The sequence below is a fragment of the Syzygium oleosum genome, unplaced genomic scaffold, assembly GCF_021117445.2.
Source record: "Syzygium oleosum isolate NSW1041296 unplaced genomic scaffold, Sole_v2.1 Sole_v2.08, whole genome shotgun sequence".
Taxonomy (NCBI): domain Eukaryota; kingdom Viridiplantae; phylum Streptophyta; class Magnoliopsida; order Myrtales; family Myrtaceae; genus Syzygium; species Syzygium oleosum.
The window spans coordinates 6132072-6155774 of NW_026607492.1; the positions used below are offsets into that span (position 1 = coordinate 6132072).

General features: G+C 40.6%; 1 protein-coding gene across 1 annotated transcript; it reads left to right on the plus strand.

Moving 5' to 3' along the window:
- Nucleotides 1–5626: 5626 nt before the first annotated feature.
- On the plus strand, nt 5627–7304 carry LOC115686025 (uncharacterized). The gene is made up of 2 exons (XM_030611210.1): nt 5627–6122; nt 6598–7304. Exons 1-2 carry the CDS (start codon nt 5627–5629, stop codon nt 7302–7304), a joined length of 1203 nt encoding a protein of 400 aa, XP_030467070.1.
- Nucleotides 7305–23703: the final 16399 nt, after the last annotated feature.

Sequence of the window (23703 nt, forward strand, 5' to 3'; positions counted from 1 at the left end):
TCCCCTTTGAAGCCTGATTTATGCCGAGTGGACTTCACTCAAAAGGATCGAAATTACCGAACCACAGTGGAAGATGTTACGAATGATTGGGTTGACTGTCACGCACAAGAGATTATCTGGCCAAATGTCATCAAGAGGAAAGAGAAAGATTATCATGCTTCATCGCACTACATCCATCATCATCAAATCAATCCCGCTTTATTGTCAGTTATACCTAAGGTGTCACTGAAGCCCACTCGCCAAGCACGAATTGAACAGCTCGAGAAGAGAGTGGAAAAAGCTGAAGCTCGCGTAGGCGTTTTGAAAAAACGGCTCCATGACACAGTCTCTGAATTGTATTGAGATCATGTTGTTTAAGATTTGTCCATTTTTCTAGAATGATTAGCTTTAAATCCTTGTCAGTTTGATGTCTTAAGGAGTTTGATTTCATGTACAAGCAAATTCTTCACAAATAATAAAGTGCGTATTGTCATGGATCGACCTCATTTGTTGCTATGCTTATTTTTTTATTCTTATTTTTTTCAAAACAGGTGACGTGTAACTTTGATACATCACGGCTCACCCGAGATCACCGATTCGTACTCATTCTAGAGCTGCAATGGCCAACAACAATGAGCAAACTCGCGTCGCCGCCCTTGAGACAGAAATGAAGCAAGTCCTAAATATCCTAGAACAACTCTCCAAGGAAGTCGATTCCATCAAGATGAACACTACTCCATCAGCTCAGCCAGTTGAAGTGGTTTTACCACAACCCGCTCACATTGTCGACCCGAAAGACAAAGGAAAGAACGTCTCCACAAGTGGCTCATCAAGTTCTGATGATGTACCATCGGTCAAGGATGTTGACGCATCTCAAACCCCTGCTGATGATAAGGTGCAAATAATACCTTCGGCCACTCCGAAGACCGAGGAAAGCAAACAAATTGCAAAGATTGAGGAGAAACTTAGACAACTCCAGGGTTACGAAGAGGAGCTCCCTAGAGGCCTTTCCCACATTGCTAAGGTTAAGGTCCCTAAAAAGTTCAAGGCACCCGAGTTCAATAAATATGATGGCACTTCTTGTCCCAAGTTGCACATGCAGTATTACTGGATGAAGATGACTCCACATGTTGATAACATATCATTTATGATCCACCCCTTTCAAGAGAGCCAGACTAGGCCAGCTCTACAGTGGTATATAATAAAGAAGGTTAATATGTTCGAGGCTTGGGAAGACCTTTATGGCGCTTTTCTACGGCAGTATAAATTTAATATTGATGTCGCACCCTCCCGCGAAGACTTGGTTCGTATTGAGAAGAAGAAGACCGAGTCCTTTAAGGCTTACGCTATCAGATAGAGAGCATTAGCCGTGCAGATTACACCCGAGTTAACCGAAAAGGAGATGCTGGATTTATTTATGAAGACTTTGCCATTCGAATTTCGCAACCGAGTGCTTGGATCCAAGTTTGACTCGGTTGCAGAGTTGATTTTAGTGGGTGAGCGCATCGAGCTTGCCATTCGTGATGGCTGGGCATCCGACCAGACCAGGTCGTCTAAGAGATTCACGAACAAGAAAGATAAGGAGCCCATAGCGGAAGTTAACGCAGCCTATATACAACCAGTTCACACCCAGACCCCGAACGACCAGCAAGGTGGGTCACAGCCATTCTTCGGCCAGCAGAGGAGCTCGTCCCGGCGACAGTTCACACCACTTCCCAAGCCCTCGTCGAAGATTCTCTCAATCCTCCAGAATAAAGGTTTGCTCGCCAAGGAGCCAAGGCATCCTAATCCTAAGCGCTTCCCCAATTATGACCCGTCCAAGACTTGCGACTATCACATGGGAGAAAAGGGACATTCCGTTGATGATTGCTTCACACTCAAGCACAAAGTTCAAAATCTTCTAGACGCCAAGGTATTCTCCTTCAGTAATGCAAAACCCAATGTTCAGAAAAATCCGTTGCCCGATCATGCAGAAGGAGTAAATGCCATACTCGGTTTTGATGTGGGAAGAAAGAAGAATCTAAAAGTGCGTGTGGATGATGTTTATGATAGTCTAGTCCGAGTCGAATATTATTCAGATGAAGAAAAGCCCACTATGTCTCTGAAGATACAAAGAATTAAGGCGACGATTGGTGAAAAAATGATAGTTTATGCGGATCATACTGGTATAGTTGCAACAATTACTCCCATCGTCATTGATTTAGAGTATGAAGTCGTTGATCTAGACATCGAGACTAATGAGGCCGACCCTATAACCCATGATCTACCGCCACTGGAAGATTGGTTAATCATCGACATGCCACCATCTGATGATGAAGAACTAATCCTTGATGTTACGCAACCTTACGCGTATACAGATGATAAGGCGGTCCCATGGTGCTATGACGCAGAGATAGATGTGGTTACTCGATCCGGGTGTATATATGCTTGGGCCAACTCTCAACCTATCAAGCCGGTTAGTGATGAGGAAGCAAAAGAGTTCTTGGCTGTAATTAAGGCGAGCGAGTATAATGTGGTGGATCAACTTCGGAAGATGCCTGCCTAAATATCTCTGTTGGAATTACTTCAAACGTCGGATAAGCACCAAAAGTCCCTCATGAAAGTCCTGAGCGAAGTACATGTCCCAGAATCAATCGAACAAGACAAGCTAGAAGAATTTGTGGGGTCCATTTTGTTGAAGGACTAAATCGCGTTCTCAGATGAGGAATTCCCAGCCGAGGGACGAGGACACGGTAAAGCTCTCTATATATCGATCAAGTGCTGAAACACCCTGGTGGCCCGCGTACTCTTTGACAACGGATTAGCCTTAACATCTGCCCCTTGGCAACTCCGAAGCGCCTTAAGTACAATTTGGAAAAGATCTGTGTAGCCAAGACTTCTATCCATGCATTTGATGGAACCAGGAAAGAAACGGTCGGGAAGGTTGACTTGGATTTGCAAATTGGACCAGCACTATTCAATGCGGTTTTCCAAGTTATGGATATCCCTACAGCATTCAACTTCTTGCTGGGACACCCTTGGATACATGCAGCAAGAGCTATGCCCTTAAGCCTCCATCAGAGGGTAAAGTTCGCGATCGATGGAAAACTCATCACGGTCCACGGAGAAGATGATTTTAGATTCTACCGCGAGACAGTCATCCCATATGTAGAGCCAGATTGCAAGGTTGAGTCCAGTTATCAAGCCTTTGAACTAGTGTCAACCATTCATGTGGCCCAAGGTACTACTATACCAACCCCAAAAGTGTCAAAGCCAGCAGTCATGGTAGGCAAAATTATGGCAAGAAGTGGCTTTACCCCAGGCGGTGGATTAGGAAGGCACGATTAAGGCATCCACCAACCCATTGAAGCTAAGCGAAAATCGTATACGACTAGGTTAGGCTATTGCGTTAGGGGCGGACGGTCTCAAAGAGAAAGAGGAAGAGGAGGAAGAGGAAGAGCTAGTCTTACCTTACTCCACATAAGATCCACATTCCCTGGGCCTGCAAAGATGATGCATGAGGAAGAGGATTCGATCTATGCCCTAGAACAACCGAACTTTGGCATCTAAGATATCGTTGTCTCCACAGAGCGAGCGCCTGAGAAAGAGGACACACTCGAAGGAATCATTGACTTGTTCAAAGAGGAGTTCGTGTTTGCCATTAATGAAGCACAAGTTGATGACCTAGTTTCCCCAGTGTAGGGGAACTTTAATTTTATGCAGTCTCCTCTATGTAGTAGCTTTTATTGCTTTTTAGAATCGCATGTTAGGAATTCCTTTCCAGGATTTCTCTTGATTGTAATTCGTTTTTCTTTCAATAAAATTCATGAAAGTTTTCATGTTTTGAGGGCGTGATGAAGTGCACCAAACTAGCCCTGTGATGAAATCCTACCTACTAAAAGAACACGGCAAGGAATCAATTCTGAAGCATGGGCTTCTTCATGTTTCTTCTGAAAATTTTCGAAAAAAAAATAAAATGAAATTCAAGCATGCACATAGTTTATCCTGTTTGTCTTTTTGATTATCTACTTTGTGTTTCAGGCATGACCCTATGTAAACCTATGAAGTCTTGAACTCTAGCGATGGTGAACATGGTGATATTCAAAGTAATTGGGAGCAGCATGAAAACTCGAAGCCACTTATTGTCGAGCAAACTGTCACCCTAAACTGTAATGACACTGAAGATGTCAAGGAGGTCAAAATTGGGGCAAACCTAACTAAACATGAGGTTGAGCGCTTGACCCAATTGCTAAAAGAATATCAAGATGTCTTTGCATGGACCTATGCCGATACGCTAGGTCTAGACCCATCCATTGTTGAACATTGTCTTCCAACCAATTCGGATATGCCTCTCAAGAAGTAAAAGATACGAAGAACAAAACCAGAATTCTCCAAGTAAATAGAGGACGAGGTCATGAAACTCCTTGATGTGAATTTCATTGAAGTCTCACAATATCCCGAGTGGGTAGCAAACATAGTGTCGGTGGTGAAAAAAGATGGCCACATTCGAGTTTGTGTTGACTATAGGGACTTGAACAAAGCCAGTCCAAAAGATGATTTTTTGTTGCCTCACATTGACATTCTGGTGGATAGCACGACCGGGTTTGAACTCTTTTCTTTCATAGATGGGTTCTCCAAATATAATCAGATCAGGATGAATGAAAGAGATAAGGAAAAAACGGCATTTATTACCCTATGGGAAACTTTTTGCTATAAAGTCATGCCTTTTTGCCTAAAAAACACTGGGGCAATTTACCAAAGGGCCATGGTAGCACTTTTCCATGATATGATGCATAAGGAGATCGAAGTGTATGTTGACGACATGATTGCCAAAACCCGCCGAGGAAAGGATCATGTCAAAACCTTGAGGAAGTTAGTCATGCGACTTCGTGAATTGAAGTTACGCCTCGATCCAACAAAATGCGTGTTTGGGGCAACTTCTGATAAACTGTTGGGTTTCATCGTCAGTAGTAGGAGCATCGAAGTTGACCCGTCGAAAGTAAAGGCGATATGTGATTTACGCCCACCGACAACGATAAAAGAAGTCTAGAGCCTTTTGGGAAGGTTGAACTATATAGCTCGATTCATCTCCCAACTCTCAGAAACGGCAAAGCCCTTCTTCAAGCTCCTTCGGAAGAATGCCTAAGTCAAATGGGACGATGAGTGTCAAAAAACATTTGAAGAGTTGAAGCATTACTTGATGAGCCCACCGGTGCTAATTCCCCCAACACCAGGGCAACCTCTCCTTCTTTACCTCACAATTAATAAGGAGTCGCTAGAAGGAATGCTGGCTCAAAAAGGGCTTACAGATGGGAAAGAACGTGCTATTTACTACCTGAGTAAGAAATTTTCTGTGACAGAAATGAACAATTCAAATGTTGAGAAGACGTGTGCTGCCTTATTGTGGGTCTTACACAGACTACGGCAATACACCTTACACTATCAGATATGCCTGGTCACCGAAAATGATCCCATCAAGTACTTGCTAGAACAACCAGCTCTAATGGGAAAGTTGGCAAAATGGCAAATCTTGATTTCAGAATTCGATGTGCAAAGTGTATCGCAGAAGTCAGTAAAAGGGCAGGCAATCGCTGATTTATTGGCAGATAATTCCACAAAGACTCGAAATGAAGACGAATAGGATCTCCCTAACGATCGCATTTTGACAATGGAAGAGGAGTCATGGACCATGTTTTTCGATGGTGCAGTCAATTTATCCGGATCTGGAACTAGGGCAATTCTGATATCTCCCAACGGACAACATTATCATGTGGCTACAAAATTAGTATTCCCTTACACCAACAATATAGCAGAATATGAGGCTTGTATTCTGGGCCTTCAGGGGGCCATTGAGATGAAAGTCAATAAACCTAAAGTTTTCGGCAATTCTGCACTTATTATCCTCCAAACCGTTGGAAATTGGAGAACTCGAGATGCTAAATTGGTCCCTTACCACGAGTACTTGGAGGATCTCGTTAAAGAGTTTGACAAAATATCCTTTGAGTACCTGTCAAGGTCTCATAATCAATTTGCAGATGCACTTGCGACACTGTCATCTATGCTCCAAGCCACGAACAGTTTAGAAGTCAAGCCCCTCAAGATTGAAATTCTTTCGAGACCAGCCCATTGCATGATGGTAGCAAAAGAGTTTGAGAAAAACCGTGGTATCATGACATAATGATTTATATTCAAAGCCAAGAGTTCCCCTAAGGTAGCAACCCAGCCGACAGGAAACATGTTATGAAACTTGCTTCCAAATTTTTTGTCAACGGAGACACACTATACAAGCGATCCTTTGATTCAGTATTGCTAAGATGCGTGAATGCTAAAGAAGCCACTCAGCTGATGGAAGAAGAAATACACGAAGGAGTATGCGGTCCTCACATGAACAGTCATATGCTTGCTAAAAAAATTATGAGATTAAGATACTTTTGGTTGACTCTTGAAAGTGATTGCATCCAACATGTTCGACGTTGCCAGATCCACGGGGACAAGATAAACGTCCCTCCGAATGAGTTACATCAATTGTCTAAACCGTGGCCCTTTTCAATGTGGGGCATCTATGTGATTGGCCCGATTAATCCACAAACGGCCACCGTTTCATCATTGTGGCTATTGATTACTTCACCAAGTGGATAGAGGCAGCTTCCTATGCAACTGTAACTACAAGGAACGTCGTGAAGTTTATGCGTCGAGATATTATCGCCTGTTATGGCGTGCCAGAGGCAATCATCACTGATAACGGATCAAATTTGAATAATGGGCTGGTTAATGATCTCTTTAAGGAGTTCCAGATTCGCCACCTGAACTCATCTCCTTATCGCCCCAAGATGAATGGTGCTGTTGAGGTTGCAAATAAGAACATTAAGAAGATTTTAGCAAAGGCAGCTGATAATTACCACAATTGGCATGAGAGACTCCCTTACGCACTGATGGTGTACAGAACTTCGATTCGAACGTCTACCGGGGCAACACCTTTTTCTCTAGTGTATGGTGTGGAAGCAATCTTGCCTGTGGAAGTGAAGGTCCCTTCGTTAAGAGTATTATCTCAGGCCAAGTTGATGGAGGCCGAATGGGTGCAACAGAGGTATAACCAACTCAACATGATTGATGAAAAATGGCTGAGAGCTGTATGTCATGGTCAACGTTATCAGCAACGGGTAGCCAAGTCCTTTAATCGGAAGATTCGCCCAAGGCACTTCGAAGTCAATGATTTGATACTACGCAAGATACTATCAGTCATCCCTCACCCTTATGGCAAGTTCGGTCCAAATTACAGTGGACCGTATGTTGTGAAGAAAGTACTTCCAGGCGGCGCTTTGATATTAGCAGAAATGGATGGATAGGAATTCATGAATCCTGTAAATTCTGATGCTGTAAAGAAGTACTACCCATGAATGAAAACGGTCATTCTCTTGTCAAACCATATCTCATGTTTGTATAGTCATACATATTTTACTTTTGCAAGGCAAGGAACTAATGAGTAGTTGGAGATTTATGCATAACAATCACCAATTTTCTCTGAAATTTGTATTGTCAAACGATTCAATGAATGATGTGTGATGCTGAGAATGGTACATGAGGAGTGTCAGGATGATGACAGGCAAACCTTATCCTCTACACAGTGCCTTTTACACTAAGGGGTGAGCAAAGAAAAATTTCATGTTCTCAAGGTAAAAGAGTTTTCTTGCGAAAGGTACACGGATTGAAATGACGAGGGGCATTTTGTTTCTATACCATAAATAGTACATGTAACCATTGTTTAGCCCACTTGAGCCTAAACGATAGAAGAAATTCTTTCAAAATAGCCTTATCAAGAACCACTCCACATTGGGGCAGACTGGAGGTAAGGGTGACATTACAAGGTGAAAAATGAATAGAACTTTCTTGCCTTCACTTGCATCAATCTCCGAGTGTCATAAATACAAATGAACTCAAATGTGAATTTAAGTGCCTTAAAGTGATGAAGAGCATTTCCTCCTCTACCATACACACTTTTGTCCCTTGCGTAACCCAATTGAGTTTGTAAATTCATTTCTCAAACGCGATTGGTGATCATCCCCCACACTAAGGCAAGGCAAATGAGTTACTACATTGAGACAACATGATTCGGAGCATCGACCGGAGATAAAGACGCTGAGAATTCAAAAAGAACTTAATTGTTGATGGCACATTTGGTTGGGTCCTTTGGAGCACCGCAAGAAATGCGTCGGAAAGAGTTAAAGAAGAAGAAGAAGAAGAAAAAAGAGAGAGAAAAAAGAAAAGAAAAGAAAATAGGAGTGAAAGAAAAAATTGTTGAAGATGAAGGGGGTGAAAAGATGTGGCCGAAGGTCAAGTTTGCAAAAATCATCGTCATGAAAAGATGGTGATTTCGTGAAGATTAGTGTTGGACTCTCGTGGTCAATAAAGCAGACAATCCCAGGTGAAAGAGAAGATTGGTAATAATGCCACGATGATCACCAATTTCGAACCCCTTTTTATGAAAATCTTTGTGCCTAACAAATCCTTTCGTTTCTCAACCCTTAACTGAGCTTACATTATGTCCCTTTAAAGTCTCTTCAGATTAGGACATTTAAATTTACGCAGGGGTCTCAAATGTTAAAAGTTTCACTCGTGGAAGTGCAAGCAAGATTATTTCTATCTCATTTGCAGGGTTCTTGACTTGTAAACCCAGCGAAGATGATGATTGAAGAAAAATTCTTCCAAAGCCATGAATTGACTTATCCTTTTGTTAAATCATTGACCAAGCCTACATTATGGTCCTATCAAAAAACCCCTCAGATTGGTAGGGTCGTACCACTTGCGAGAAAACTCGGACCCTTTGTCGACATGACGATGGTAAGATCGAGCGATTATTCTTTTTCCCGTATCAATGGTCGGGACAAAACAGCCTTCTAAGTAAGTGTGAGTCAAAAGTCCTTTCAGATTGAAAATCTCTCGTTTGGCATTTTGAGCAAATTCACGTTGTGAATATATATCATCTTGATGATGACTCTTTCTATGGAAATTCGGTGATGCAAACACGGTGAAATTGTTATGCATAATTCCCAACTGATGAGTTTAATGAGTCTTTCTAGAGATATGTGTTCATAGATAAACTATGTTTGTCTCATGTATATATTTTCTCTAACAATATCCAACAGAGAGACCAGAGCTATCCGGTGAGTACTTCGGAATCATTTAAGCAATTTTCAATACCTGATGAGGATTCCAGGTATATGTTATCAAGACAACCCATACTACCTGAGGTGAGTTTTAGGTACACTTCAAGTATCCAAGGTGAGTTCTGGATATTTCAAAACTATTTTAGACTATCGGAAATGAGTTCCATATGTCTATCTATGATTACCTGAGGCGAGTTCCAGGCATCCTTCTTAACAACCTGAGGTAAGTCCCAAGTGTCTACTTAAATACCTGAGGTGAGTTCCAGGTATCTTTTCAGACATTATGAGGTGAGTTCCGAATGTCTATACATGAGGAGGGTTCCAAGTGTCTCTTAAAAAATCTGATGCGAGTTCCAGATACTTCAAAAACTTTTCCAAACTATCTGAAGTGAGTTTTAGATGTCTGTCTATCCTACCCGAGGTGAGTTCCAGGTATCCTTCTTGACAACCTGAGGTGAGTTTCGGGTATCCTTCTCGACAACCTGAAGTGAGTTCCAAGTATCCTTCAAAAATCCGAGGCGAGTTCTGGATACTTCAAAACTTTTCCAGACTATCTAAGGTGAGTTCCAGATATCCTTCTAGACAATCTGGAATGAGTTCCAGATGTCCATCTATCCGACTTGAGGTGAGTTCCAGGTACACTTCCAAGCAATCTGAGAAATCTGATCCCTGTTGGCGAGAGAACCCATCAGGCAAATTCAATGAATCCTTGGGCAAGGACCCCAAGGTACCCGAGGACCATCCGAATACTTGATCTTCCGAAGCCTCGAGGACTATCCAAGTACTTCTCTCCAAGACTTTGCAGAGCCTTGAGGACCATCCAGGAGCTCGTTGTCAAAGATCTTGCTAGACCCCTATGACCATCTAAGTGTTCGAGTTTCTTAACCTTCGACAGTTTTGAGAACCATCCAAGTAAGCAGCAACAGGTACATATTCCATCTTTGCATTGACATCATTCTCATCACATTGTTGAAAGACTTTTCAAATGTCTGAAAGAATTCAAGAATTCAAGATATTTGTCAAGACTCCCAAGAATTGTTTTGTACCCAAGTATGCTTTTTCGGATCTCTAGGTAAGTGGCAATAGGTACGTATACTATCTATCTTAATTAGCATCAACTTTACATTGCATATGAAAATGAGATCGGATTCCTTGAAATCCATTCTCGACAAAAAGATCATTGCATTGCACAGTTTCATCATTAGCATTTACATTGCATTCTTTATTGCATATCATTGCATTTTGAACATGGGATTAGATTCTTTGAGGTCCCAAAAAAAAAATTTGTTGAATTGCATTTGCATGATTTAAATTTAGGTGTCATCTATCTTTAAAGGAAACCTCTGCGAGCTCTCCTTTAAAGAGGGGCAGCTGTTGGCACCTAAATTTTAATTTTCCCATTTACTCATTTATTGCATAAAAAATTAGGAGTTGATCCTGACTTCTAAACAAAAATATTATTGCATTTTCATATTATGTTCAAGTTGGACCTTGCTCAAGTTTGGCCACCGATAATTGCGCACGAAGAGTCCATTCATGCACATATATTTGACCATTAAGAGATTCGGTTTCTACTGAGGGGATGAATGAAAAAGGAAAATAAAGAGTTGAAGAGAAGAAATTTCCATGAAATACTCTCAACTTTGGAAAAGATCTCCCACATTGGAAAGCTCATCCCCGCCATATCACACAAATTGTCTTTAGCATAACAAGGGGAGTTGTTTTCTAACGGTGGGAATTGGACAGCTCAGTCAAATAATTGGTCATGGAAAGATTGGGAGCTTGAAGTGATAAGAATATACCAAATCCCCATTCTTTCGTGAGCACCTCCAAATTTCATGAAATTCTTTTTGGCAAGACACATTCTGGAATCGTGATAGGAATCAATGGGATTTGTCCAGCAATATGGAAAGAATTAACACTCAAGAAAAGCCGAATGGAAAGATTGAGCGAAGAGAAAATCAAGGAGATAATGCTGGTTGTGAAATCATAAATAATGACAAGTGAATGTGGACACTTTCAAGGCAATGTGAGTGGGGGCGGAAAAGGCAACCTAAAGATTTCGAGGAGAGGCGAGATTTGGGGCACTAATTCACGGCAACAAATAAAGTCTAAAATTCGGCAATCCCCACAATCATAGGATCACGGGTTCAGACTTTCCAATGAAAACTGGAGGTCTTTTACTATAAAAAGGGAGCTGGTTGAGCCATTGCAGAACATGAAGTGGAGCTCAAAATACAGAGAGTTCAAAAATACAAGAGAAACAAGGGAGTTTTTTTTCTGTGGCTATAGTTCCACCACATCCTTCTTCTCTATAATTTGCAGCAAATTCCTTTGTTCTAGTGAGCCTAGTTGCGTCGCTCTTGCTATTCTCGATCCTGTGTCACTACTGTTTGCTGCTGCGTCGCTGCTGCATCGCTTCTGTTTACTGCTGCGTCGCTGCTGCTCGTCGCTGCTCACCGTTGCTCGTCGCCGCTGCTCGGCCGTTGTCTACCGTTGTTCGCCGCCGTGTCGTCACCGTTCGTTGTCGTTTGTCGCTGTTCGCTACCGCAGCATCCTCGCTGCCACTGTTCGCCATTATTGTTGCTGCTACTCATCGTCGTTGTTCGTTGTCGTTTGTTGCGTTGCTACTCCTCGTCATTGTTTGCTGTTCATCGTTGCCGTTCATCATTCGCAGTTGCTGTTGCACCACTGTTGCCGCTATTTGCTGCTGTTCACTTTTGCTGTCCGCTATTGTTTGTTGCCGTTCGTTGCTGTTCATTATTGTTGCATACCTTCGGTTGCTATCCACGGTTCACTATCAATTTCTTGCGGTTAGCTCAAACCAAAGTGATGATGAGATCGGTTTAAATTTGTGGATTGTCAATACATGATTTTAACTACATGTCATTTAGTCAATAAAACCTTAGCTTATCTAGTTATGTATTTTTTTTGCATTAACCAAGATATATTAGGGCGTTTGGACCTTTAGACTCTAAGGTCAAACCCTTAATATTATCTAGACATAATTCTTTGATCCGTAAAAACATTTTTTTGAAATAAAGAGAAAAGGTACCGAGTCCCCGAATCCTTTGAACCTCTTGTTCGTACAAGTAAAATACACTCCTATATTTTACTCGAGTGTCTAATCGACCCATAACCGATTAGTGGCGACTCCAAAATGTAAGATTAATTACATGATGGATTGAGTACCAAGTTGCGGTTGGATGGGCTTGGGAGAGTCTGCACTAAACTTGAACGATTGCCTCGTGAGAGAAACCTTCGTTCTCGTTTAGTAAGTCCGTTAGCCTTCCTCTGGTGGTTCACATCCGGGAAGGTCGCGACATAGTGCGCGTCGAGGTTTGGCTTCCTCTACACCGCCGCTGTATGGAGACAACCAAAATAGATTTTAAAACTCTGGATTTTTGTTTTGGTCGCATGATTTCAACTAGTCAAATTTGTACTCTGTCCGGGGAAACACAAGGTAGTCCAATTTGGACAAGACCAAGAGAATTTTCTTATAAAATCTAGATACCTAGACAGAGATTAGAAAAAAGAAGGTTGTCATAATCACATAACTTTCAGGCCATTTTCCCATGCAAATCGCTGCTTTTATTTAATGCAAAATTGAGGGAAGTAATCGATAATATAATCAGAGAAATTAGTTTATAGAGCGACAACACGTTAAGCTATCATTATTGCACAAAATACTCTCTCTCGATACTCTCATGAAGTTGTTTTTCTTCCTTTAAGAGTGCTTGCAATAATTATCCCATTTATAGTCACGGTCGAGATAATAGAGAAAACCCTCAATGAACCCAACAATTCTATTTCCAATTGGCAAAAGTACACTACAAGTGCTATAACTTGTGTACGGCGATCACTTTGGTGCCATAACCTTTTTTCGGATCACTTTGGTGCCAAGTCGGAGCAAAAGAGATCACTTTAGTGCCAATTTGGCCGGAAATCCGACGTGGCATTTTTTATTAATTTTTTACACCGACGTGGCTCGCCGGAGGCTGAGTCAGCGTGTACAGTCAGCATTTTTAATTTTAAATAATTTTTTTTAGCGTATACAGTCAGCATTTTTAATTTTAAATATTTTTTTTTCCTTTTTTTTTCTTCTTTCCTTTTTCTTTTCTTTTCTTTTTTTTCTTTTCTCCCCTCGCCGGCCGGTTGCCGATGGCCGGCCGGCCACCGGCGAAGCCCGGGAAGGGCTGGGCGAGGCGGCCTTGCCCATGGCCGGCGAGGGCGGTCGGCCCTCGCCGGCGACAGCGAGGCCGGCCCAAGCGAGGCTGCCCTCGCCCGCATCGGGCGATCGCCCGAGACGGGCGTGGGCGACCCTCGCCCGACGCCGGCGAGGGTCGCCCGACGCGCCAGATCCGGCGAGGGCGACCCTCGCCGGCGTCGGGCGAGGGAAGCCCTCGCTGGGCGGGCGAGGTCGCCCACGCCCGAGTCGGGCGTGGGCGACCCTCGCCCGACGCGGTGAGGGTCGCCGAGTCGAGCGTGGGCGACCTCGCCCGGGCGGGCGAGGGTCGCCCTCGCCTGAGTCGGGCGTGGGCGACCCTTGCCCGACGCCGGCGAGGGTCGCCCTCGCCGGATCCGGCGAGGGCGACCCTCGCCCGCCTAGGCGAGGGCTTCCTTCGCCCGACGCCGGTGAGGGTCGCCCTCGCCGGCTTCCGGCGAGGCGACCCTCGCCAGCGTCGGGCGAGGGTAGCCTCGCCTGGGTTGGCCTCGCCTGTCGCCGGCGAGGTCGGCCGCCCCTCGCCGGCCATGGGCAAGGCCGCCCTCGCCCAGCCCTTCCCGGGCTTCGCCGGTGGCCGGCCGGCCACCGGCAACCGGCCGGCGAGGGGAGAAAAGAAAAAAAAGAAAAGAAAAGAAAAAGGAAAGAAGAAAAAAAAAAGGAAAAAAAATATTTAAAATTAAAAATGCTGACTTTACACACTAAAAAAAATTATTTAAAATTAAAAATGCTGACTGTACACGCTGACTCAGCCTCCGGCGAGCCACGTCGGCGTAAAAAATTAATAAAAAATGCCACGTCGGATTTCCGGCCAAATTGGCACTAAAGTGATCTCTTTTGCTCCGACTTGGCACCAAAGTAATCCGAAAAAAAGTTATGGCATCAAAGTGATCGCCGTACACAAGTTATGGCAATTGTGGTGTACTTTTGCCATTTCCAATTGGTCAACAAATTATTTGTTTAGTGGAATGTCAATAGAGAGAAGCATCTTTCAAACGATGAATGTGGACGTGTTCACCAATACAGCGATGCTCTAATTGATTTGATTTCAATATATGAAATAAAGAAATAACAAGGTATATTCCTACCTCACATGTTTATGCGTTGATGTGTTTTTTAGGGCAACATTTTGTTGTCTAGTTTATATATGACGGAAAACCAGCCAGTGTCTATATGGCATAGCTAAATAAACAAAAACAAGATTAGTAGGAATAGGTGGTCTATCCTGAATTATTTAACTCAGGCGAAATCTAAGTCTAAATAAACAAAAAAATAAAATGAGTAGACATTCTTTAATTCATGCAAAATCTAAGTGTCCCCGCGTATGATTGAACAGAAAATATGTAGTTAAATGTCTAGCATCTACAACAAGCATTTCTTTCTTTTACCCTATGGCATGGTAGGTTGGTCCAATTATGGAGCAACAAAATGCCTTGTTGCATATTAGTGGCTATTGTTTTTGTTGACACCAAAAAGATGCTCGAAATCCTCAAATTTTAACTCAGACTGAGAAAGACCGAGGAAGAGGCCGTAGAGACAAAATTTGCTGACTGTTGGAAGTTCTTGGTAGGCGAAATGGATGATCAATGAGATAATTAGCCTTTATCGACAACAAATCTAAAGGAAAATTACTAAGTCACGAGACATGAGTATCAGTGAATGAGACTCGATTTAGTCTGACAAGAGAGTCAAGTCTAAAGCAATTTGCAATGGTTTAGACAACACAATTATCCAAGTCGTGGAGTCGACAATCTCGAGAGCAGCCGTGAAGAAGAACGCAGTTGTAAGACCAACACAATCATCAGATCATCGAGCCGCCAATCTTGGAAGCCATTAGCTATAGTGGCCAAGAAGTATGGGCCGTTGTAATCGTCACGAAGTAGAACCACAGGAATAACTGTTGGTGTTGAGTACAGTGTCCAAAGTAATGGGTTTGTTCTGTAACTGTCTGTAAATACATAATGCTGAATTCGAAGAATCATGTAGGCCGAGCAGCCATTAAGGTTAAGGACGGGTTGGGTTGCGTTTAATCAACTCCTTTTCACGAGCATGCAGAGGTTTCCGCGTGATAGTACTGAAAATCATGATAGGACCTAGGTCAATCCTCGGAGACAGTATCCCAACTCCTCGTGCCCTAAAAAAGACAATCATTTGAAAAAGAAAGAAGAAAAATTACTGTCTACGACGCTTTTTATCAGTAAATAAGGTGGGAAGAGGCTGTTAACGTGGCGATTCCACTGTCAATGTCTTAATAAACTAAGATAAGTAGGTTTTAAGGTGGACCACGCCATGACCGTGCTTCTCCTGATGTTCTTCACTTTCTATCTAGAGAGAATTAGAGAGATGAAAAAGTTTTCTAAGGCCTTGTTAGCGAGTGGCCCTTCACTAGTTGTGAGCATGCTTGCTTTTGCATGTCGCGAGAACGGTCTATGCGTTGATATTATAAATATAACTTTATTTGACTACTTTTAAAAGAGCTTTTTTTTTCTTTTACAAAATTCGAATTTTAAATGGAAGAAATAAGGTAACTAAAGGAATTTTAAAAGTTGGATTCTTACGAGGGAACCATTACTCTTGCTCAGATTTCTTTACTCTTGTCTCTACCTTTGAGAAAATTGTCCAAAAAGTCTTAAACTTATTGCACTTTTGCCAATTCAGTCCGAAACATTTTCATGTTTTGCCAATTCAGTCTTAAACATTTTCACGTTTTGCTAATTGAGTCCATCCAGCCAATTTTGGCTGGAAACCGCTGACGTGTACGCTGGCCGACCTACGTGACATGATTGATGCTGAAATGGATAATTTTTAATAATATTTTTACATTGTTTCGATTTATTTATTCTTTTCTTTTCTTTCATTTTTCTTTTTTTCCTCCCTTCTTCTTCCTCCAACCGATCTCTGGGCCTAGGCGATGGCCGGCAATTAGCCAAAGATAACCACCGGCAAGGGTCGCCCTTGCTGAAGGCCAATGAGGGTGGCCTTGCCGGCCTTGGGCGACCCTCGCTAGCCTACGGCATGGGCGACCCTCGCTAGGGCGAGGTTTTTTCCTTTGGCCAATTGCCGGCCATTGCCCAAGCCCGATGATTGGTTGGAGGAATAAGAAGGGAGGAAAAGAAAACGAAAAAAAAAGGAAGAAATTAATAAAAAAATTCGAAAAATATTAAAAATTGTCAACGTCAGCACCGGCCATGCTATGTAGGACGGTCATCATCCACGTCAGCAGTTTTCGACCAAAATTGATAATATTAACTCAATTGGCAAAACATGAAAATGTTTAGAACTAAATTGGTAAAACGTGAATATGTTTAGAACTGAATTAGAAAAGTGCAATAGGTTAAAAAAAATTTGGACAATTTTCCCCTCTACCTTTCCACCTGCCTGTGACCATTATACCCAAATTAGATGCTCGACTCTGAACCCTAGAAAAGCAACGTGCATCTCGATATTGCATGGTATGCATTTGATTCAATTGCTGAAGTGAGTAATAGCGCTAGCAATGATTCGGAAAAGATTTAGGGAGAATGATATTTCCCACGAGATACGGTATAAAACCCGCCTCCTAATTTAAGAGTATTGCAATTGCTTTTTATCTCATACCTTGATCGAGAATTTTTGCATCTGCTCATTGCTTACATTTGTTACACTTATTCGATCGAAGCTTCTAACTCCGCATCGAAACTCTTGGCATTAGGGTCCTTTATTTTGCTCGTTAGTGACTACAATCTGTTCAAATAGTATCTTGAACAATAATGGAGTCGAGGATTCTACATCGACGGTGCATTCATGGGTACCTCAACGCATTTCAATATTCGATGCATGCTTCATTTAAAGATATTAACGGCGGAAAATTGGTTGATAAACTAATGAGAGCATGGTACAGAAGAAAGGATCTACATCAGATAAAAGGAATATACAAGTCAGTCTCCAAGAGAAGAATGTATTGTATTATCAATCATCTCCACGCCATGGTCAAAAGAAAGATATCTCCTACACCAACAAAAAGAGATGCATGAACCAGTTCAAGCAACATCGCGTCCTAATATGTGGATAACCAAACATGTCTCCCCAATCTGCTTCTAATCAATATGGACCGACTTCAAACTCCGTGATTTTCGTCCACTAAGGTAACAAGTCATCAATCATCAATTGACATGACTCACTGAATAATCCAAGCCAAACCCTAACAATTTTTCATGTGTCGGCATGTGTTGCCAGATGTCATTGTTACAAAAGAACTGTTCAATTTTGAAGGACCATCACTCTCGTACTTGCTTTGTTTTCTACCCATTATCGAATTCGAGTCAAAGTAGTCCTCCTTAAAGTCGTTCAACGACATTCATGATATCATTATCACAGCTAGAGACCACCATAGATCCTACAAGACAAGAAAATAATACATAGTTTTACGGCCTCGAGGAAAAGCAAGAGCCCGAACGGTCTAAATCGGTTCATGTCCGGATAGCAAAGGGACATGAGACTGAGAGATGGTCAAGATGAGAGGCGTGAAAATAACATGATGCATTTCTTGCATTCTTTATGTTGATCTGTAGACACCATTCATTATATCTAAGCAAAACCCTAAAAATGCTGGACGAAATTCTGCGCCATGCATGAGCGATCGGCAAAAGTTTAATTGAATCGAATTCATTATAGCCGTTGAGCTTGCAGTAAAAATTTCCCCGACGAACCGCCGGTTACAATTGCTCTTTATACTCGTTTAACGGCACAGTGTTATGAAAGTGTGCGAAAATTGGGAGTAAAAAGTCCAATTGTTAAATTGTCCTCATTGTAGGTTAAGATATTATTTATTTTGAAAGTCATATCACATGATGTCAAAAAGAGAGCCCACCGGAGTATAAGTACTTCATCATTTAAAATCAAATCCCGTTATGCGTGCATTTGTGATCTAATATAATCATATCGGAAATACTTTTTCTATGTTATTTTTGGTAAATAGACTACAAAATGTACACATGATAGCATGCATTTAATATAAAAATTTATTTGTTTCAAGCAAATGATAGACAGGATAAGTGTAGTCCGTATTTTATGCCTTGAGCATCTCCTTGACTAGGTCGCAATCTCTATATATCTCAAGTCCTTTACCTACATTTTCTTTTCTTATTCATTTTTGGGGTCGTAAAGTCTTTTTGCTTTTGTTTGAAGACCCCAAAGTTGCCGAGGTAGCTAGAGACAACTGCGACCAAACACAGGGCTCGAAAATGAGAGATAGAAAAATAAAATAATTGGAACTCTCTCTCTCTCTCTCTCTCTCTCTCTCTCTCTCTCTCTCTCTCTCTCTCTCTCTCTCTCTCTCTCTCTCTCTCTAGAAAACCAAGAAGAATCACTAAGTCGATTAGCCAATTCTAAAAGCATCAACTTTTGGGCCCTCTTAATTAAGGTTATAATCATCCCTCCAAAAAAAATTAAGGTTATAATCTACATGACCCTCACATATATTCTCGACATAAGATTTGAGCTGAAAGTTCAAAAATACAAGACTTAAAGTATCATGTAAGAATATCTGTTATTCTCATCCCCATTTCTTTACGATGTCTCGATAGTCTCGACTGGTAATATATATATGTAAGGTTTCCTTTTGTATTTGTGATTTGATATGCTGAGAATATGTCTCACGTTTGAGTACGTAAAGGAAATCAACCCAAGTAAGTTTTTTAATATGAACAGGTTTGCCAGTTTGAGTTGATTTCCTAAAATGAGTTTTCTATTTCGGTGCATAAATACAAGAGATACACAAGAGCAAACAAGAGAAGTGTTAGGGTTTTCTCTATGTGAGTTTCTTGAATAAGTTCTTTGTGAGAAAAATGTGTGATAACACTTACGGGTTGACTCTAAAACATCGACGTCCTCTTGTATTACAGCTTGCATTTGAAAGCACGGACAAGAGATGATTTATAGTTGCACCTCCATGAAGGACCATTCCATGCACCCTTTTTTTGGTGGCTGAAGGCTTGCATGCAAATTTGAGAATCATCGAATGGCTAATAGCTCCAATTCGTGACTTTGAACTTTTCTGTTTTCTTTTTCTTTTTTAGGATCTAGCAGAACTATACATGTGTAGGGTGGTCCGTCGTCCTACGCACCGTTTTCCTTCGATTTCTAGCTAATGGCTACATCCCCCTTGTTAGTGCATTCTCGTGATAGTTTCCTCTATCTCGTGCTCGAGAAAATTTTTTAAAATCTTTAAAATTAAGAAGAAAAATTTGAGAGTTAAAGAGTTGTCCATATTAAAAGGCTATTTGACATAAGATCAGAATGCTTGTGAATCGCGTCTATGCTGGTGCGCAATAAATATAATGTTGGTCGTGATAAGAGCTTGAATTGAGCGTGGAAGAAGAAGGAAAAGCGAAGAAAAAAGAAAAACGAAAAATGAGAGAGTATTTAGCATGCTAGCTACTTAATACAAAGTGTGCGAAGAAGTTGATCTTGCAACATATATTAGAGCACATGTTTGGCTCTTCTAATCTATTATTTTGTTTTATTTTTTGATAATTCAGGAGCACAAGCACAGGAATTTGATTACCTGGAGGCCTATAAAACGCCCTACAAGCTATTTTTAAGAGTTGATTCAAATTTAAGAGAAAGATGTGGCAAATACTCGACTTGCCTATCTCATTTGGCAAATAAGACCCCTTCAAAGAGAAAGATGTGAGCTGGTCTGCATCATTTTTATTAGACGAATATCGATTTTCAGAGGATAATGATAATTTTATGTAAATTATACTCTAGAAGTATTTTATTTTATGGGATAGAAAATTGTTGTGTTTACCCTCTTCAATTATTATATTACCCACATTTAATAGTTTACGGTTATCATCATACACAACCGACACACATATATAGAGAGAGATTCCTATCAAAATTTGAGATTGAAGTTGCTTTGGATTTGTTTTATATTGTTATTAGAAGTGCTGTACCCAAGCATGTTTGTGTGCCACCAATAATATCTTCATTTAAGTAATATTTTACAATTGTTGGGAAAAATCAAATAGGAGAAAGTTATACGTGATATTAAATATGTTGTTTAGGATAATTATCGTGTTTATGTATAATTCAATAAATTTAGATAGCGGTGTTTAGGAAAGACGAAAGGGAAAATAATTCTAAGAAAAATATAAGTAGCGAAAATTAGCAATCTTATGTATAAAAGACGATAAATAGCAGGAGGATGGTTCATCCTAATTTGGCTATTCTCAAGGAGAAAAAGAAAAAGAATAATTAAATGGTAGCTTTTCCAGAACTATGATATAGTTGCTACTACGCCACAGAATTGGATTATTATGTTGTTAATTATTTAGTCATCTCCCTCTTAGATCGAATGCTATATGTATAAATAAGTAGGAATTTTTTTGCAGAAAAGACCCATGAATTGGCAGGGTTGGTTGAGGTGCTAGGAGATTTCCAACTCAAGAATGGGAGCCTGTTCGTGCGAATCCCACCAATAGTGCAACCTAGCGGGTCAAGGCTATCTGCACAAATCAAATATCTGAACTCAAGTGGATGTTTCATAGGCTTTTAGATATCAGATCTCCAATCCTGTGATCTTAACTATTAAAAGAACTTTACATAGAAAAGTTGATAGGAGAACTGCCTAACAATTGCACTGCGGAGACCATTATTACCAAACTGATGGTGATTGATATTATTGTGATTTCAATGGCAAAACAAGAGCTTGATTCATTTGTTGCTTTGTTTTTACTCTCATCTTTTCTTTAATTTTGGCTTAATTACAAGAGCTTAACTTAACATAATCGCGAAGAATGAGGTAATAAGGAAGTCCCCTTTTCCTCATCGAGACCACGTGTCCTTGAAGTGCACTAAAAGAATGTATCACTCAAATATCTAGGAGAAAGAAGCCTATGAAAATATAATCTCTGCTTTATCGGAAAAATATCGCCATATTATATATTATCAATGAGCAATCCGTTTAGGAAATATTGCGGCACTTGATCATACAAGACGAATATGTCATGCCAAATCAAAGTTCATTTGACAAATAAAAATTTTAAAAATATTTCTTATATGTTTTTTAATGACTCAGTTGTTGCACTTGTATGGTCTTGTTCTATAAGAGCAGTCGAATCTCAATACTTCCTCGGGAGACATCACCATAAGGACATTTATATTTGAACCCACAAATTCAAACATATCTAATGGAACTTACCTCCACTTTAAAAGCTCAAATAGTTGAGTTATTAACCGATCTAGGTATTGAGTGCTCGGATTGGGCTTAGGGCTTCAGATGTTGCATGTCATCACGTGTGCATTTTCGACGGCGTAAATGTAATCTCCATTTTCCCCTTTTTTTGTTTCCTCTGTTACGCTTCCTTAATGAGATAGAAACCCACTACAGCAACACACATGCACCTCCTTTGTTGCTTCTGTGAAATTTGGTGAGTTTACTGTCAACTGCTCTGAAAGTTTTAAACTGTTAGATGAATATGTAATTTAATATTTAAATATTCTATCACTCATCCTCACGCATAGTCTTGTCTTTTTTACTAGTACTAAGCGTAGAAATATATGATTGGGGAGGCAAATGGGGCCTGAAAAAATTTGAACTTAAGACCTTTTGCTGATATCGTGTGAGATTTTGTGAAATAACTGCCAACTTTTCTAAAAATTAAGCTATTAGACGAAAGTATGATTTGATATTTAAATATCCTATAAGTTTCCTCACCATCGCCTCCACTCGACCGGTCTCAAATTAAGTCATATGATACAACCTCTCTTGTTGCCACGCCTTCCCAACTCTCTCTCTCTCTCTCTGAAGACAAAGGGTGCTTGAGGTGGCCATCAGTGGTAGCCTAACCTTATTTAGGATTTCTTGAATCAACTTATTTTGTAAGGCATCGATGCTAGAGAGAGAGAGAGAGAGAGAGATGCATAGAGTAATAGAGATGATTCAACAATTGTGGGGTTTGAGTGGTAACGGAGGCAAGATGCTAGATGCTGAGTGTGGTAGTGGGAGAGAGAGAGAGAGAATGGTTGGGTATAGATTCTAAGGTAAATCCCTAAAACAATAAGGACACTTTGGTTACTTTTGGATTATATGCAACACGATATTACCCCCTTCTAAACTATTCCAAACCTCGTTAATTGTTAAGATGCATATGTAGCACTATTGGTGACGCATGAAATCCACCCCACATCAGATGGTTGATATGGGAAATGAAGCGATTAATGAATATAACCTAGTTGGCTAATATCTCAAAAAGTTGGTCAAACCACGTATAAATAAACTCAAACCCTAAAGACCCTTTTATGCTGTCAAGTTCAACACTGTCACACATGGTCTCCTCAGATTTTGTAAGTGAGACATCATTCGATTTTCTAAACCCCGAGCGACAACAAAAGGAGAGGAAAGACAAGAAAAGGGGGGGAGAAGTTGGCGCTATGTCTCCCTCTCTGACCACAATACATATAAATGCGCCTCCTTTTCGCCGCGCATATCTGTCTCTCTCTCTCTCTGCCTCATCATTTAAATATGCATCAAAAGCAGAAACCCTATTCGAAATTTAAAAAGACATACACGCACAAAGCATGAATTCGAAGGAAAAAGATGGTTTCATTTTCATTGAGAAAGGAAAGAGAATTCTAGCAGCAACGTAGGAACATCCCTCCCTCTACATCTTCCTAGGAAAACATCAAGAAACTGATACTATTGATATAACCCAATGACGAAAAATCCTTTGTCTTTGATTTGCAAGCATATGGTGAGCTGAAGCAGCTGATGTCATTAGAGAAAAGAGAGCTTCTCATGAACTCCTAACACTTGATTTTTCTTTGTATAAGTACTATGTAACGAGACCCTGCAATTGTCAATGGATGTTTATAACTTCATATACACTAACATGTTTTAATTGTGCAATATCATGAACTCGAGTGGAACAACTTCTTAAAAAGTATCGGATGCTTGTCTTAAAACACAAGATTCGTAAAGAAAATAAATTAACACCTATGAATGCTTATATTTTTTTTGGCTAGTTATAGATGCTAAAATTAGATGAATAAATTAAACTCATTCCGTAAAAGGAGCATATTAACAAATGTCCAAGATTACTTGTTAATCATATTTAATAAGAAATTGCCTGATCTCCAAAGTATTATTAATCACATACCCCACGATAAAGAATAAGTGCCTTGAAAATTTAAAATTTAAAAATTATATTATTGATCGTATCATTGCATAATTGTCTTAAAGACATTTTTACTCACAAATTGTCGACAAAAATATGAATTTATAACAAATCATTTTGGCGAAGGAGGTGAAAAGACAAGCAGTGTCGGAGGATTTTTCTTCCTTTTTTGTGTAGGGGTCACCAAAAAACTAGTAGC

Coding starts and splice junctions, on each gene's coding strand:
- LOC115686025 (XM_030611210.1), top strand. CDS start 5,627: ATGGAAGAGGAGTCATGGACCATGTTTTTCGATGGTGCAGTCAATTTA. Junction 6,123..6,597: donor AGAGTTTGAGAAAAACCGTG/GTATCATGACAT, acceptor CCAAGTGGATAG/AGGCAGCTTCCTATGCAACT.